The sequence below is a fragment of the Heptranchias perlo genome, chromosome 40 (assembly GCF_035084215.1).
Source record: "Heptranchias perlo isolate sHepPer1 chromosome 40, sHepPer1.hap1, whole genome shotgun sequence".
In the NCBI taxonomy this organism is placed as follows: domain Eukaryota; kingdom Metazoa; phylum Chordata; class Chondrichthyes; order Hexanchiformes; family Hexanchidae; genus Heptranchias; species Heptranchias perlo.
Genome location: NC_090364.1, coordinates 18377103 through 18395492, shown reverse-complemented (window position 1 = coordinate 18395492; position 18390 = coordinate 18377103). Strand labels below are relative to the sequence as shown.

Genomic DNA, 18390 nt, shown 5'->3' with positions numbered 1-18390 from the left:
CTCTCTCACTCTCACCCCCTTGTGTTCTCCCTCTCTCACTCTCACCCCCTTGTGTTCTCCCTCTCTCACTCTCACTCCCCTGTGTTTCTCCTCTCTCCCTCTCACTCCCTTGTGTTCTCCCTCTCTCACTCTCACTCCCTTGGGTTCTCCCTCTCTCACTCTCACTCCCTTGTTCTCCCTCTCTCACTCTCACTACCTTGTGTTCCTCCCTTTCACTCCCTTGTGTTCCCCTCTCTCTGCCACTACCTTGTGTACCCTCTCTTTCTCTCACACTCACTTGTGTACCCCCCTTTCTCTCACACTCCCTTTCTCTCACACTCCCTTGTGTACCCCTCTCTCCCTCTCACTCCCTTGTGTTCCCCCTCTCTATGTCACTCCCTTGTGTACCCCCTTCTCACACTCCCTTGTGTTCTTCCGCCCTCTCACTCTCACTCCCTTGTGTTTCTCCTCTCTCCCTCTCACTCCCTTGTGTTCTCCCTCTCTCACTCTCACTCCCTTGTGTTCTCCCTCTTTCTCACTCTCACTCCCTTGTGTTTCTCCTCTCTCCCTCTCACTCCCTTGTGTTTCTCCTCTCTCCCTCTCACTCCCTTGTGTTCTCCCTCTCATTCCCTTGTGTTTCTCCTCTCTCACTCTCACTCCCTTGTGTTTCTCCTCTCTCCCTCTCACTCCCTTGTGTTCTCCCTCTCTCACTCTCACTCCCTTGTGTTCTCCCTCTCTCACTCTCACCCCCTTGTGTTTCTCCCTCTCTCCCTCTCACTCCCTTGTGTTCTCCCTCTCACTCCCTTGTGTTTCTCCTCTCTCACTCTCACTCCCTTGTGTTTCTCCTCTCTCCCTCTCACTCCCTTGTGTTCTCCCTCTCTCACTCTCACTCCCTTGTGTTCTCCCTCTCTCACTCTCACTCCCTTGTGTTCTCCCTCTCTCTCACTCTCACTCCCTTGTGTTTCTCCTCTCTCCCTCTCACTCCCTTGTGTTTCTCCTCTCTCCCTCTCACTCCCTTGTGTTCTCCCTCTCACTCCCTTGTGTTCTCCCTCTCTCCCTCTCACTCACTTGTGTTTCCCCTCTCTCCCTCTCACTCCCTTGTGTTCTCCCTCTCACTCCCTTCTGTTCTCCCTCTTTCCCTCTCACTCCCTTGTGTTTCTCCTCTCTCACTCTCACTCCCTTGTGTTTCTCCCTCTCTCACTCTCACTCCCTTGTGTTTCTCCTCTCTCTCTGTCAGTCCCTTGTTTTCTACTTATCTCACTCTCACTCCCTTGTGTTCTCCCTCTCTCCCTCTCACTCCCTTGTGCTCATCCTCTCTCACTCTCACTCCCTTGTGTTCTCCCTCTCTCACTCTCACTCCCTTGTGTTTCTCCTCTCTCCCTCTCACTCCCTTGTGTTTCTCCTCTCTCCCTCTCACTCCCTTGTGTTCTCCCTCTCACTCCCTTGTGTTCTCCCTCTCTCACTCTCACTCCCTTGTGTTCTCCCTCTCTCTCACTCTCACTCCCTTGTGTTTCTCCTCTCTCCCTCTCACTCCCTTGTGTTTCTCCTCTCTCCCTCTCACTCCCTTGTGTTCTCCCTCTCATTCCCTTGTGTTTCTCCTCTCTCACTCTCACTCCCTTGTGTTTCTCCCTCTCTCCCTCTCACTCCCTTGTGTTCTCCCTCTCACTCCCTTGTGTTTCTCCTCTCTCCCTCTCACTCCCTTGTGTTCTCCCTCTCTCACTCTCACCCCCTTGTGTTCTCCCTCTCTCTCTCTCACTCCCTTGTGTTCTCCCTCTCTCACTCTCACCCCCTTGTGTTCTCCCTCTCTCACTCTCACTCCCCTGTGTTTCTCCTCTCTCACTCTCACCCCCTTCTGTTCTCCCTCTCTCACTCTCACCCCCTTGTGTTCTCCCTCTCTCACTCTCACTCCCCTGTGTTTCTCCTCTCTCCCTCTCACTCCCTTGTGTTCTCCCTCTCTCACTCTCACTCCCTTGTGTTCTCCCTCTCTCACTCTCACTCCCTTGTGTTCTCCCTCTCTCACTCTCACCCCCTTGTGTTCTCCCTCTCTCTCACTCTCACTCCCTTGTGTTTCTCCTCTCTCCCTCTCACTCCCTTGTGTTTCTCCTCTCTCCCTCTCACTCCCTTGTGTTCTCCCTCTCACTCCCTTGTGTTCTCCCTCTCTCACTCTCACTCCCTTGTGTTCTCCCTCTCATTCCCTTGTGTTTCTCCTCTCTCACTCTCACTCCCTTGTGTTTCTCCCTCTCTCCCTCTCACTCCCTTGTGTTCTCCCTCTCACTCCCTTGTGTTTCTCCTATCTCACTCTCACTCCCTTGTGTTTCTCCTCTCTCCCTCTCACTCCCTTGTGTTCTCCCTCTCTCACTCTCACTCCCTTGTGTTCTCCCTCTCTCACTCTCACTCCCCTGTGTTCTCCCTCTCTCTCACTCTCACTCCCTTGTGTTTCTCCTCTCTCCCTCTCACTCCCTTGTGTTTCTCCTCTCTCCCTCTCACTCCCTTGTGTTCTCCCTCTCACTCCCTTGTGTTCTCCCTCTCTCACTCTCACTCCCTTGTGTTCTCCCTCTCTCTCACTCTCACTCCCTTGTGTTTCTCCTCTCTCCCTCTCACTCCCTTGTGTTTCTCCTCTCTCCCTCTCACTCCCTTGTGTTCTCCCTCTCACTCCCTTGTGTTCTCCCTCTCTCACTCTCACTCCCTTGTGTTCTCCCTCTCTCACTCTCACCCCCTTGTGTTCTCCCTCTCTCACTCTCACCCCCTTGTGTTCTCCCTCTCTCACTCTCACTCCCCTGTGTTTCTCCTCTCTCACTCTCACCCCCTTGTGTTCTCCCTCTCTCACTCTCACCCCCTTGTGTTCTCCCTCTCTCACTCTCACTCCCCTGTGTTTCTCCTCTCTCCCTCTCACTCCCTTGTGTTCTCCCTCTCTCACTCTCACTCCCTTGTGTTCTCCCTCTCTCACTCTCACTCCCTTGTGTTCTCCCTCTCTCACTCTCACTCCCTTGTGTTCTCCCTCTCTCACTCTCACTCCTTTTCTGTTCCTTTTCCTCTCACTGTTGCTGCTGCAATTTATCACCAGTAGTTGCCAACTGCACATGCTCCACCTGCTGGTCACTCTGCCACCTGATCAATGGTTTCCTGATCATCAGTGGTGTTAATGGGAGTAACTGGCCATTTATTGGACTAACTGCTGTGTTGGGATCCATCGGTGAGGCCCTCCCCTGTGCCCATCGTGTCACAACAATCTTTATAGCTCGACCAGCCCTTCATTAACACATCATATGTCTGTTACAGAAAATCCATGAGATGGAGGAGATCGACAAAAGGAGGAACCGTGAACTGGGGCAGCAGGTGGAGATGGACAAGAGGGACAGAAAGTCTGTTTGCTCATAGTTTCACATCGGATTTCAAAATAAAGTCTGAATCGTTACAAATTACCATGGACAAATTCATTTAAAAACAAAAAAACTGCAACTAGAACTGTCCCTCCAGGGACTGTCCCTCCAGTGTGATCAGGAGAGAGATCGGGGGGTTATAGTGTGTTAAATGGGACAGGGTGTGATCAGGAGAGAGATCGAGGGGTTACAGTGTGTGTTAAATGGGACAGGGTGTGATCAGGAGAGAGATCGAGGGGTTACAGTGTGTGTTAAATGGGACAGGGTGTGATCAGGAGAGAGATCGAGGGGTTACAGTGTGTGTTAAATGGGACAGGGTGTGATCAGGAGAGAGATCGAGGGGTTCTAGTGTCTGTTCTTTTTACACCTTAAATGCATTTCAAAAATGAGAAGCAAAGGTGAAAAGAATGACAATGAACTGTAAGAGGTTTTCTTGCTGCGGTGTTTTCTCAGGTTGCGTGTGATGTAACACAAAGCTGCTGCCCATTGCTCACCGAGACACAGGACGGCAGAGAGGGGAAGGTCAGGATGGAGACAACAAATCAGCATTCTATGGCTGTTTAATCAAGGAAAATAGACCTATCTAGATAGATAGTATATATAAAGAGTAAAATAAAACAGAAACTATAAGAAACAAACGAAAGGGAAATAAAAACAAAAATAGCAAGTTGAAGGAATGGAAACTGCTCCTGAAGAATTACCACAGCCAGGGTGAAAAATCCATCCATGTTCTGTCCTTCTGTAAAGTCAGCCTGGATTGAGTGATGTCGCCTCGTACCAGACGGGCCCTGCGCTGATACCAGCCTCAGTGACGGGGTGTACCTTTCTCCATCAGTTCAACTCTACACCTGTACTCCTCCCTTTTCACTGCCTCAAATTTGCGAGACACTGGCCCAGAAATTCGATCACACCGCGCCCATTCTTCAGGCGCATTAGCTTCCAAGATGGCGGCAGGAAACGTGCGCTCATTTCGAGCTGGAAGGGCACCGCCCGCCATATTGGATTGAGCTTCTCCGTAGGTGTCCAGAGCACGCCTGAACTATTTCAAACACTGAATAACTGATTCAAATTAGGGTCCTGCGCTTGTTGGAGAACCATTCCCGATATTGGTCTGTCCCAGATCCTGACTCACTGCGTGATAAACTCGCCCAGAAACTCGTGGCACTAACAGGCAGGAAGGACCTTTTGCCAGCGCTGTTTAAAGGCATCCTGCAGAACTTACAGGTTCGTTGCTGGTTTGTCATTTCGTTTATTTTTACATCCATGTCCTCTCATTCTAGACCCCTCGCCCACTGGAAACAGTCTGGGGGCAAAATTGGGCCATGTAACGCCGCCCCAAAAATGGTGTCCGAGGTGCAGGCGCACACCTCCGACGTGAAGTGCACAGGACGCCATCTTGGTAAAGGTGTTTGCATGCGCACCTAACGACCACCGGCAGCGTGTAGATTATGACGCGAATCAGTGTGCAACGCTGAGTTGAAGCAGCCGGTGACTTTTTGGAACTCCACGCTCCAGTCAACGTCCAGACTTAACCACGCACAGCTAAACAGGACTTAAACGGCATGAAGGACCCCCACCACTGCTATTTAGAGGGATCATGAAGTACTTACAGGCTAGTTGCTGGATTATTTATTCTGGCTGCTGGTGCAATTGTACGTGTTTTTGGACGTTTCCTAGACTTGGATAAAGCTTCAATATTCTAGAGAGAGTGGTCTAGCTGGTCTTGCAGTACATTTAGTGACATTTACTATATATTGCTGAAAAAAGTTGCTTCCAGACATGGGTGACCTGCTAGGGCTCCCTCTGTGAATTGAACATGACTGGGAGAATGAAGAGAGGCCACACAGAGCAGGACAAGCTGATGGAAGAGGGAGGAGGACGAGGAAGGGCACTCAGCAGGAGGCCATATCCGAGACGGGTTTTCAGGAAGCAATTCTCTTACCTCCACTCCAGCAATGACCAGTGCACCGACGGTCACGGTTCACTAGAGAGGTCGTGACTGAGATTTGTCAACTGCTGCAGCCACAACTGCAGCCTCAAAGCAGGGCAAGGACAGCATTGCCTGTGGCTGTCAAAGTAACCGTGGCGCTTAATTTTTACGGCTCTGGCTCCTTTCAGGCTGGTGCTGGTGATATAAGCAACATCTCGCAGTTTGCAGTTGCACTGAAGCATAAGGAAGGTCAGTGAGGCTCTGTACACATTCAAAAACACATTCATCTCATTTGCTCTTGTCAGAGACAAGCAGCAGGAGTGAGCATGAGGCTTCCCCATGGTGCACGCATGTGCCACATCAGAACTCGGCCATATTAATGAACAGAAAGGGATTCCACTCCATCGATGTGTAGCTGGTGTGTGACCACATGCAGCGCATCATGCAGATGAATGCCCGCTATCCTGGCAGCACTCACAATTCCTTCATCCTGCGGCAGTCCTCTGTTCCACCTATACTTCAACCAGCACGGCAAGTCAAAGACTGGCTACTGGGTGACAAGGGTTATCCCCTCGTGAAATGGTTCATGACTCCAGTCAGGAATGCACGCACACATGGACAGCAGGCCTACAACGAGAGCCATGCTGCCACACGGAATATCATCGAGCGCACCATAGGTGTCCTCAAGCAAGGCTTCCGCTGCCTGGGCTGCCCTGTCAGTGAGTGTCCTGCAAGATGTTTGGGTGATGTGGCTGACATGGTTGAATAGCTGCCAATGTGTGTGTCCTGTGAGTTATGAGTGTGCGGCTTGCAACATTGGTAATATGTGAGGGTGAGATGAAGTATCTGATTTGAAGGGTTGTGTACTGATTGAAAGAGTTTGTTGGTAGGTGGGTGACAGGGGGTGTAGTGCGTGGAGCAGAGGATGAGGCTAGTGGTGCAGTTGGTGGGAAACACTTGAAACTTGAACTCACTCATCTTGACCACTTGTGTCAAATCATTGAATTTCTTCCTGCACTGTATCCATATTCTTGGCGCTATGCTCCTGGCATTTACCTTTTTTATTCGTTCATGGGACGTGGGCGTCACTGGCAAGGCCGGCATTTATTGCCCATCTCTAATTCCCCTTGAGAAGGTGGTGGTGAGCCGCCTTCTTGAAGCCTGAAGAAACGGCGATATATTTCCAAGTCGGGATGGTGTGTTACTTGGAGGGGAACGTGCAGGTGGTGCTGTTCCCATGTGCCTGCTGCCCTTGTCCTTCTAGGTGGTAGAGGTCGCGGGTTTGGGAGGTGCTGTCGAAGAAACCTTGGCGAGTTGCTGCAGTGCATCCTGTGGATGGTACACACTGCAGCCACTGTGCGCCTGTGGTGAAGGGAGTGAATGTTTAGGGTGGTTGGTGGGGTGCCAATCAAGCGGGCTGCTTTGTCCTGGATGGTGTTGAGCTTCTTAAGTGTTGTTGGAGCTGCACTCATCCAGGCAAGTGGAGAGTATTCCATCACACTCCTGACCTGTGCCTTGTAGATGGTGGAAAGGCTTTGGGGAGTCAGGAGGAGAGTCACTCGCCGCAGAATACCCAGCCTCTGACCTGCTCTCGTAGCCACAGTATTTATATGGCTGGTCCAGTTAAGTTTCTGGTCAATGGTGACCCCCAGGATATTGATGGTGGGGGATTCGGCGATGGTAATGCCGTTGAATGTCAAGGGGAGGTGGTTAGACTCTCTCTTGTTGGAGATGGTCGTTGCCTGGCACTTATCTGGCACGAATGTTACTTGCCACTTATCAGCCCAAGCCTGCATGTTGTCCAGGTCTTGCTGCATGCGGGCAAGGATTGCTTCATTATCTGAGGGGTTGCGAATGAAGCTGGACACTGTGCAATCATCAGCGAACATCCCCATTTCTGACCTTAGGATGGAGGGAAGGTCATTGATGAAGCAGCTGAAGATGGTTGGGCCTAGAACACTGCCCTGAGGAACTCCTGCAGCAATGTCCTGGGGCTGAGATGATTGACCTCCAGCAACCACTACCATCTTCCTTTGTGCTAGGTATGACTCCAGTCACTGGAGTTTTCCCCCTGATTTCCACTGACTTCAATTTTACTAGGGCTCCTTGGTGCCACACTTGGTCAAATGCTGCCTTGATGTCAAGGGCGGTCACTCTCACCTCACCTCTGGAATTCAGCTCTTTTGTCCATGTTTGGACCAAGGCTGTAATGAGGTCTGGAGCCGAGTGGTCCTGGCGGAACCCAAACTGAGCATCGGTGAGCAGGTTATTGGTGAGTAAGTGCTGCTTGATAGCACTGTCGATGACACCTTCCATCACTTTGCTGATGATTGAGAGTAGACTGATGGGGCGGTAATTGGCCGGATTGCATTTGTCCTGCTTTTTGTGGACAGAACATACCTGGGCAATTTTCCACATTGTCGGGTAGATGCCAGTGTTGTAGCTGTACTGGAACAGCTTGGCTAGAGGCGCAGCTAGTTCTGGAGCACAAGTCTTCAGCACTACAGCCGGGATGTTGTCGGGTCCCATAGCCTTTGCTGTATCCAGTGCACTCAGCCGTTTCTTGATATCACGTGGAGTGAATCGAATTGGCTGAAGACTGGCTTCTGTGATGGTGGGGATATCGGGAGGAGGCTGAGATGGATCATCCACTTGGCACTTCTGGCTGAGGATGGTTGGAAATGCTTCAGCCTTGCCTTTTGCACTCACGTGCTGGACTCCACCATCATTGAGGATGGGGATGTTTACAGAGCCTCCTCCTCCCGTTAGTTGTTTAATTGTCCACCACCATTCACGACTGGATGTGGCAGGACTGCAGAGCTTTGATCTGATCCGTTGGTTGTGGAATCGCTTAGCTCTGTCTATAGCATGTTGCTTCTGCTGTTTAGCATACATGTAGTCCTGAGTTGGAGGTTCACCAGGTTGGCACCTCATTTTTAGGTACGCCTGGTGCTGCTCCTGGCATGCTCTTCTACACTCCTCATTGAACCAGGGTTGATCCCCTGGCTTGTTGGTAATGGTAGAGTGAGGAATATGCCGGGCCATGAGGTTACAGATTGTGCTGGAATACAATTCTGCTGCTGCTGATGGCCCACAGCGCCTCATGGATGCCCAATTTTGAGCTGCTAGATCTGTTCTGAATCTGTCCCATTTAGCACAGTGGTAGTGTCTTCCCCTACTTCCTCCCACTGCTTCTTGAGCATATGTCTGGAGGGCCTCCTGCCCACACTGTGGATACAGGATGTCCCTCCTTCTGCCCATCTCTTGCACCAAGGCCTCCTGTGCATCAGAGAACCTTGGTGCACGCTGTCTCACAGGCCCAGACATTCTTCCAAGTATCACAGCCCAGGAATCACTTCTCATTTGACTCCCAGCACTTCCTGCAGCCACAATGCGCCTCCCCTTTAAGAGGTGCAGGCTGCCTTTAAGTAGCACGAGCCACTCCCGATATCGGACCCTCTGCTGATGCGTGCAGCCACTCAACAGCGCAGGCTTGCTTCTTATTTGTATATCCTCATAACAGGCAGCATCGCAGTGAACCCTCTCTATTGCCTCAACATCCTTCCTATAACACATACAGCCAAGAGCTATCAACGCTGCAGCGTGCTGTGATTCGATCTAAGCCCAGTTGTTTTAGGAAACTGTCCAGGTTCCCAGGCAGGCAGCAGCTTCGAGCCATTATCGTCAGTGTAGATTACTGCCATGGGCTGAGATCACAGAGCCAGGTTATTGAGATCAGAGTGCCAGATTATTGAGATCAGAGTGTCCGGTTACTGAGATCAGAGTGTCCGGTGACTGAGATCACAATGCTAGGTTATTGAGATCACAGTGCCAGATTATTGAGATCAGTGTGTCCGGTTACAGATCAGAGTGTCCGGTTACTGAGATCACAATGCCAGGGTATTGAGATCAGAGTGCCAGATTATTGAGATCAGAGTGCCAGATTATTGAGATCAGAGTGCCAGATTATTGAGATCAGAGTGTCCGGTTACTGAGATCAGAGTGCCTGTTTACTGAGATCAGAGTGCCTGTTTACTGAGATCAGAGTGTCTGGTTACTGAGATCAGAGTGCCTGTTTACTGAGATCAGAGTGTCTGGTTACTGAGATCAGAGTGCCTGTTTACTGAGATCAGAGTGCCTGTTTACTGAGATCACAGTGTCCAGTTATTAAGATCAGAGTGCCTGTTTACTGAGATCAGAGTGTCTGGTTATTGAGATCAGAGTGCCTGTTTACTGAGATCACAGTGTCCAGTTATTAAGATCAGAGTGCCTGTTTACTGAGATCAGAGTGTCTGGTTATTGAGATCAGAGTGCCTGTTTACTGAGATCACAGTGTCCAGTTATTAAGATCAGAGTGCCTGTTTACTGAGATCACAGTGTCCAGTTATTAAGATCAGAGTGCCTGTTTACTGAGATCACAGTGTCCAGTTATTAAGATCAGAGTGCCTGTTTACTGAGATCAGAGTGCCTGTTTACTGAGATCACAGTGTCGGGTTGAAGGAAAAGAAAGATTTGCATTTATATAGTGCCTTTCACCACCTCAGGACGCTCCAACGCTCTTTACAGCCAATGAAATAGTTTTGAAGTGTAGTCACTGTTGTAATGTAGGAAATGCGGCAGCCAATTTGCGCACAGCAAGATCCCACAAACAGCAATGAAATAAATGACCAGAAAATCTGTTTTTAGGTGCATTAGGGTTAGGGTTAGGGTTAGGATTAGGATTGGTTGAGGGATAAATGTTGACCAGGCCACCAGGGAGAACTTCCCTGCTCCTCTTCGAAATAGTGCCAGGGGATCTTTTACATCCACCTGAGGGGGCCGACGGGGCCTCGGTTTAACGTCTCATCCAAAAGACGGAACTTCTGACACTTCAGCACTCCATCACTGCACTGATGTCTCAGCCTAGGTATCGTGCTCAAGTCGCTGGAGTGGGACTCGAACCCACGACTTTCTGACACTGAGCGAGAGTGCCACCACTGAGCCACGGCTGAGCACACAGCGCTATGGGACAATGGACCCTGATATGTGAGGAACCATTGTCTCTGTCGGTGTGTAGATGAATTGGCTTTTCCCATTTTGTAATGTAACTTTACACTCAATCACACCTCTGATCCCATGCTGATCTTTTGAAAATACTCTTCAGACCATGTAAAGTACACGAGCTGGGGTTATTCTCACTGCAGCTAACAGAGGGGGTGGGTTACTGTGTCAGTGGCAGATAATGATCCAGAGCCATAAAGTTGAATATGTCAGTAGCTGCAGAAGGACAATTTGGAACCTGAATAAACTCAACCATTTGGGTGTAAATATCTGTTCAGTCCTCAACAAACAGCAGCAAGAAACACTGAGCCATAATCTGCTGTGGCAGGGCATCTAACGGTGTCTGCTGCGAGCTAGACTTACCCCCTGCACATTTAGGTTTTTAAATTTTAAGCGTGGCAAGTTGCTGAAGGTGTGAACTGATAATGGGGCACCGAGGGAAACAGGGCAAGCAACTGGGTATCTCCTTAATCAATCAGATTGAAGAACTGGGAAATAAACAGTGCAAGGACTGAGAAGGTACAGAAAGAGTGGGAGAGATTCGATTAACAGAGAGAGAAGAAAGAGCCAGAATAGTAAAAAAAAAACATTTTTATTTAAAATTTGACATTTTTAAAAATCTCCAACAACAATTTAAAGTACGAGACTCCACATTAGTTAATATACAGCGCCAGAGGGTCTGATTGACTGTAATTAACACTATCACGCCATTAAAAGGGCACCAAGACTTGCACTGGTACTTCCTGCAGCGAGTTCAGTCTATATTTACCACGCAAATACTGCAACTTCACGCCATTCAATGTATTTCAGTGGGGAGGCAGACGGCGAGATGCTGTTTTCACGAAGCAAACAGCAGAATAGCACTTCTCGGACAGTAACTTTTGGATGTCCGTGTTTAACCGCGCGTCTGCCCCTCGCCTGAAGTTGCTGTACCATTTACACAGAAATACATTAGCCTCACTGTTAATTTGATAGCAAATTCTGGGCCAATAAATCAGGAATGAGCGACATGGCATGGTCCTCATTTTCAGGTTTTTTTTATTTGTTCATGGGATGTGGGTGTCGCTGGCGAGGCCGGCATTTATTGCCCATCCCTAATTGCCCTTGAGAAGGTGGTGGTGAGCCGCCTTCTTGAACCGCTGCAGTCCGTGTGGTGACGGTTCTCCCACAGTGCTGTTAGGATTTTGACCCAGCGACGATGAAGGAACGGCGATATATTTCCAAGTCGGGATGGTGTGTGACTAGCGGAACCCAAACTGGTTGATGGGTTCTGGGCCCTGGCCCAGGTTTTACAGCTGATACTGAGTGTGACTGCACTGTACTGAGGTTGAATCTCTGGATGGACGGAGGTCGATGTCTCTGTTCCTTTCCACGAGTGTTTCACATGTTCCAAACAATACTCACATTGTGCAGGAGCCATTCTACTTTAACTGAATATTAACACACTTAAACCCACAATACTTCCGCCTGCTTTTAATCACCAAACTACAACCAGCTCCATTCAAAGGTTCAGTATGAACGGTGTGAGGTTTGGAATTAAAGGAGATCGGGAAAGCGAGAGGCTGGAGAAGTTCCAGCTCCCTGGATTTAGCCGTGTGAATAATTAGCGAGCATCAGACAGGATTTAGACATTTTTTAGATGGCTCTGTTTTGTAATGTTAAGTATCATGCCGTGTACATTACTGTAAGATTACAGTAACTTCCTCGTTGCGTGTAAAGTCTGAGCAAATAGAGAACACTAATCAGTGAAGGAATGCCAGGCTCACAGCTCAAATTGAAAAAGAAATTCAATATTTTCTCAGACAAAAGCTTTTGCCCAATGGCTGTAATTTAGTTAAAGTAAAATTGCAATAGTGTGATGCATCTTAGTGATGCACCTTAGTATGATGCACCTTAGTATGACGCACCTTAGTGATGCACCTTAGTATGATGCATCTTAGTGTAATGCACCTTAGTATGATGCACCTTAGTGATGCACCTTAGTGTAATGCACCTTAGTATGATGCACCTTAGTGTAATGCACCTTAGTGATGCACCTTAGTATGATGCACCTTAGTGATGCACCTTAGTGTGATGCACCTTAGTATGACGCTCCTTAGTGTAATGCACCTTAGTGTGATGCACCTTAGTATGATGCACCTTAGTGATGCACCTTAGTATGACGCACCTTAGTGTGATGCACTTTAGTATGATGCACCTTAGTGTGATGCACCTTAGTGTGATGCACCTTAGTATGACGCACCTTAGTGTAATGCACCTTAGTATGATGCACCTTAGTATGACGCTCCTTAGTGTAATGCACCTTAGTGTGATGCACCTTAGTATGATGCACCTTAGTGATGCACCTTAGTATGACGCACCTTAGTGTGATGCACCTTAGTATGATGCACCTTAGTGTGATGCACCTTAGTGTGATGCACCTTAGTATGACGCACCTTAGTATGATGCACCTTAGTGATGCACCAAGGCTACGGACCAAATGCTGGAATATGGGATTAGAGTAGACAGGGCTGATGGCCGGCGCGGACACGATGGGCCGAAGGGCCTCTATCCGTGCTGTATAACTCTATGACTCTATGACTCTATGACCTTAGTGTGATGCACCTTAGTATGATGCACCTTAGTGATGCACCTTAGTATGATGCACCTTAGTGATGCACCTTAGTATGATGCACCTTAGTATGATGAGTGTGATGCACCTTAGTGTAATGCACCTTAGTGATGCACCTTAGTGATGCACCTTAGTGTGATGCACCTTAGTATGATGCACCTTAGTATGATGAGTATGATGCACCTTAGTGTAATGCACCTTAGTGATGCACCTTAGTGTAATGCACCTTAGTGTAATGCACCTTAGTGTGATGCACCTTAGTGATGCACCTTAGTGTGATGCACCTTAGTATGATGAGTATGATGCACCTTAGTGTAATGCACCTTCGTGATGCACCTTAGTGTAATGCACCTTAGTGTGATGCACCTTAGTGATGCACCTTAGTATGATGAGTGTGATGCACCTTAGTGTAATGCACCTTAGTGATGCACCTTAGTATGATGCACCTTAGTGTAATGCACCTTAGTGATGCACCTTAGTGATGCACCTTAGTGTGATGCACCTTAGTGTGATGCACCTTAGTGATGCACCTTAGTATGATGCACCTTAGTGATGCACCTTAGTATGATGCACCTTAGTGTGATGCACCTTAGTGATGCACCTTAGTATGATGCACCTTAGTGATGCACCTTAGTATGATGCACCTTAGTGTAATGCACCTTAGTGATGCACCTTAGTATGATGCACCTTAGTGATGCACCTTAGTATGATGCACCTTAGTGTGATGCACCTTAGTGTGATGCACCTTAGTGATGCACCTTAGTATGACGCACCTTAGTATGACGCACCTTAGTATGACGCACCTTAGTGTGATGCACCTTAGTATGACGCACCTTAGTATGACGCACCTTAGTATGACGCACCTTAGTGTGATGCACCTTAGTATGACGCACCTTAGTATGACGCACCTTAGTATGACGCACCTTAGTATGACGCACCTTAGTGTAATGCACCTTAGTATGATGCACCTTAGTATGATGCACCTTAGTATGATGAGTATGATGCACCTTAGTGATGCACCTTAGTGTGATGCACCTTAGTATGACGCACCTTAGTATGACGCACCTTAGTATGATGCACCTTAGTATGACGCACCTTAGTATGATGCACCTTAGTGTAATGCACCTTAGTATGATGCACCTTAGTATGATGAGTATGATGCACCTTAGTGTAATGCACCTTAGTGATGCACCTTAGTGTGATGCACCTTAGTGTAATGCACCTTAGTATGATGCACCTTAGTGTGATGCACCTTAGTGTGATGCACCTTAGTATGACGCACCTTAGTATGACGCACCTTAGTATGATGCACCTTAGTATGACGCACCTTAGTATGATGCACCTTAGTGTAATGCACCTTAGTATGATGCACCTTAGTATGATGAGTATGATGCACCTTAGTGTAATGCACCTTAGTATGATGCACCTTAGTATGATGAGTATGATGCACCTTAGTGTAATGCACCTTAGTATGATGCACCTTAGTATGATGCACCTTAGTGTAATGCACCTTAGTATGATGCACCTTAGTGTGATGCACCTTAGTGTGATGCACCTTAGTGTAATGCACCTTAGTATGATGCACCTTAGTATGATGAGTATGATGCACCTTAGTGTAATGCACCTTAGTATGATGCACCTTAGTATGATGCACCTTAGTGTAATGCACCTTAGTATGATGCACCTTAGTGTGATGCACCTTAGTGTGATGCACCTTAGTGTGATGCACCTTAGTGTAATGCACCTTAGTGTGATGCACCTTAGTGTGATGCACCTTAGTATGATGCACCTTAGTATGATGCACCTTAGTGTAATGCACCTTAGTATGATGCACCTTAGTATGATGAGTATGATGCACCTTAGTGTAATGCACCTTAGTATGATGCACCTTAGTATGATGCACCTTAGTGTAATGCACCTTAGTATGATGAGTATGATGCACCTTAGTGTAATGCACCTTAGTGTGATGCACCTTAGTGATGCACCTTAGTGTGATGCACCTTAGTGATGCACCTTAGTGTGATGCACCTTAGTGTGATGCACCTTAGTATGATGCACCTTAGTGATGCACCTTAGTGTGTTGCACCTTAGTGTGATGCACCTTAGTATGATGCACCTTAGTGTAATGCACCTTAGTGATGCACCTTAGTATGATGAGTATGATGCACCTTAGTGTGATGCACCTTAGTGATGCACCTTAGTGTGATGCACCTTAGTGATGCACCTTAGTGTGTTGCACCTTAGTGTGATGCACCTTAGTATGATGCACCTTAGTGTAATGCACCTTAGTGATGCACCTTAGTATGATGAGTATGATGCACCTTAGTGTGATGCACCTTAGTGTGTTGCACCTTAGTGATGCACCTTAGTGTGTTGCACCTTAGTGATGCACCTTAGTGTGATGCAGTCTCTGTTTCATTGATCATTCTCTTGGTGCTTTAAACCTCATTCGCACACTTCTTTTTCCCTGTTCCTCCTCCTGTCCTTCTCTTGTCTCTAATTATTTAACGCCCTATTTTTGGACTTGAGAATCTTGTCGTGGGCCATGTCCTCGAGTACAATGTCTCAGATCCATGCCCATCAGCACACACTGCATCCCTACAATCCAGAGCGCACCTCTTTCTACTCAATATTTAGTAAACAATAGAGACACCCAGGGAATGTCACAGAGAGCCCTTACTCTGTACACCCGCTACTGGAATGTTTGAGTGGTTCACTTACTGTTAGCCTCAATCTAGCCAAGCTCACCACTAAGCCAGCCCAGAATGTATATGCACCCAGCTCTTAGATTGTTGCCTGCAAGATTCAAACACTAACTCTGACTGACTGATAGGACCCGAGGTGGAATTTTGTAATCGGAGATTTCCGAGCTGTCTATCAAAGAATCATTGAATCGTTACAGCACAGAAGGAGGCCATTCAGCCCATCAAGCCCGTGCCGCACTTTGTAAGAGCAATCCAGCTAGTCCCATTCCTCCACTCCTTCCGCGTAGCCCTGCAACGGACTGCAGCGGTTCAAGAAGGCGGCTCACCACCACCTTCTCAAGAGCAATTAGGGATGGGCAATAAATGCCGGCCTTGCCAGCGACGCCCACATCCCGTGAACGAATAAAAAAAAAATTTTAAAAAATGTTTTCCCTTCAAATATTTAACTAGAGCCAATCAATATAGGTTGGATTAGGGTGGATTGAGAGTATTGTGGGTTAAGATTAAGTTGGGTTGAGTGTATTGTGGGTTAGGAGTAGGGTATGTTGAGTGTATTGTAGGTTAGGAGTAGGGTACGTTGAGTGTATTGTAGGTTAGGAGTAGGGGACGTTGAGTGTATTGTAGGTTAGGAGTAGGGTATGTTGAGTGTATTGTAGGTTAGGAGTAGGGTATGTTGAGTGTATTGTAGGTTAGGAGTAGGGTATGTTGAGTGTATTGTAGGTTGGGAGTAGGGTATGTTGAGTGTATTGTAGGTTAGGAGTATATTGTAGGTTAGGAGTAGGGTATGTTGAGTGTATTGTAGGTTGGGAGTAGGGTATGTTGAGTGTATTGTAGGTTAGGAGTAGGGTATGTTGAGTGTATTGTAACTTAGGAGTAGGGTATGTTGAGTATATTGTAGGTTAGGAGTAGGGTATGTTGAGTGTATTGTAACTTAGGAGTAGGGTATGTTGAGTATATTGTAGGTTAGAAGTAGGGTATGTTGAGTGTATTGTGGGTTAGGAGTAGGGTTTGTTGAGTGTATTGTAGGTTAGGAGTAGGGTATGCTGAGTGTATTGTAGGTTAGGAGTAGGGTCTGTTGAGTGTATTGTAGGTTAGGAGTAGGGTATGTTGAGTGTATTGTAGGTTAGGAGTAGGGTATGTTGAGTATATTGTAGGTCAGGAGTAGGGTATGTTGAGTATATTGTAGGTCAGGAGTAGGGTATGTTGAGTATATTGTAGGTCAGGAGTAGGGTATGTTGAGTGTATTGTAACTTAGGAGTAGGGTATGTTGAGTGTATTGTAACTTAGGAGTAGGGTATGTTGAGTGTATTGTAGGTCAGGAGTAGGGTATGTTGAGTGTATTGTAGGTTAGGAGTAGGGTATGTTGAGTATATTGTAGGTTAGGAGTAGGGTATGTTGAGTGTATTGTAGGTTAGGAGTAGGGTATGTTGAGTATATTGTAGGTTAGGAGTAGGGTATGTTGAGTGTATTGTAGGTTAGTAGTAGGGTATGTTGAGTGTATTGTAGGTTAGGAGTAGGGTATGTTGAGTGTATTGTAGGTTAGGAGTAGGGTATGTTGAGTATATTGTAGGTTAGGAGTAGGGTATGTTGAGTGTATTGTAGGTTAGGAGTAGGGTATGTTGAGTGTATTGTAGGTTAGGAGTAGGGTATGTTGAGTATATTGTAGGTCAGGAGTAGGGTATGTTGAGTATATTGTAGGTTAGGAGTAGGGTATGTTGAGTGTATTGTAACTTAGGAGTAGGGTATGTTGAGTGTATTGTAGGTTAGGAGTAGGGTATGTTGAGTGTATTGTGGGTTAGGAGTAGGGTATGTTCAGTATATTGTGGGTTAGGAGTAGGGTATGTTGAGTGTATTGTAGGTTAGGAGTAGGGTATGTTGAGTGTATTGTGGGTTAGGAGTAGGGTATGTTGAGTGTATTGTAGGTTGGGAGTAGGGTATGTTGAGTGTATTGTAGGTTAGGAGTAGGGTATGTTGAGTGTATTGTAGGTTAGGAGTAGGGTATGTTGAGTGTATTGTAGGTTAGGAGTAGGGTATGTTGAGTATATTGTAGGTTAGGAGTAGGGTATGTTGAGTGTATTGTGGGTTAGGAGTAGGGTATGTTGAGTGTATTGTAACTTAGGAGTAGGGTATGTTGAGTGTATTGTAACTTAGGAGTAGGGTATGTTGAGTGTATTGTAACTTAGGAGTAGGTATGTTGAGTGTATTGTGGGTTAGGAGTAGGGTACGTTGAGTGTATTGTAGGTTAGGAGTAGGGTACGTTGAGTGTATTGTAGGTTAGGAGTAGGGTATGTTGAGTGTATTGTAGGTTAGGAGTAGGGTATGTTGAGTGTATTGTAACTTAGGAGTAGGTATGTTGAGTGTATTGTAGGTTAGGAGTAGGGTATGTTGAGTGTATTGTAGGTTAGGAGTAGGGTATGTTGAGTGTATTGTGGGTTAGGAGTAGGGTACGTTGAGTGTATTGTAGGTTAGGAGTAGGGTACGTTGAGTGTATTGTAGGTTAGGAGTAGGGTATGTTGAGTGTATTGTAACTTAGGAGTAGGGTATGTTGAGTATATTGTAGGTTAGGAGTAGGGTATGTTGAGTGTATTGTAACTTAGGAGTAGGGTATGTTGAGTGTATTGTAACTTAGGAGTAGGTATGTTGAGTGTATTGTGGGTTAGGAGTAGGGTACGTTGAGTGTATTGTAGGTTAGGAGTAGGGTACGTTGAGTGTATTGTAGGTTAGGAGTAGGGTATGTTGAGTGTA

The 18390-nt window shown here is 47.1% G+C and overlaps 1 protein-coding gene and 1 pseudogene across 1 annotated transcript in view; both read left to right on the top strand.

The window, feature by feature from the left end:
• The window catches only part of c40h22orf23 (chromosome 40 C22orf23 homolog), a 128184-nt gene extending 124802 nt beyond the window's left edge, over positions 1 to 3382 (top strand). Inside the window, exon 6 of the mRNA XM_067974226.1 lies at positions 3259 to 3382. Coding sequence (XP_067830327.1) covers positions 3259 to 3357 — 99 coding nt within the window. The 3' untranslated portion in view covers positions 3358 to 3382. The remainder of the gene's footprint in view (positions 1 to 3258) is intronic.
• A 1318-nt stretch (positions 3383 to 4700) lies between these two features.
• The window catches only part of LOC137305435 (monocarboxylate transporter 3-like), a 65680-nt pseudogene continuing 51990 nt past the window's right edge, over positions 4701 to 18390 (top strand).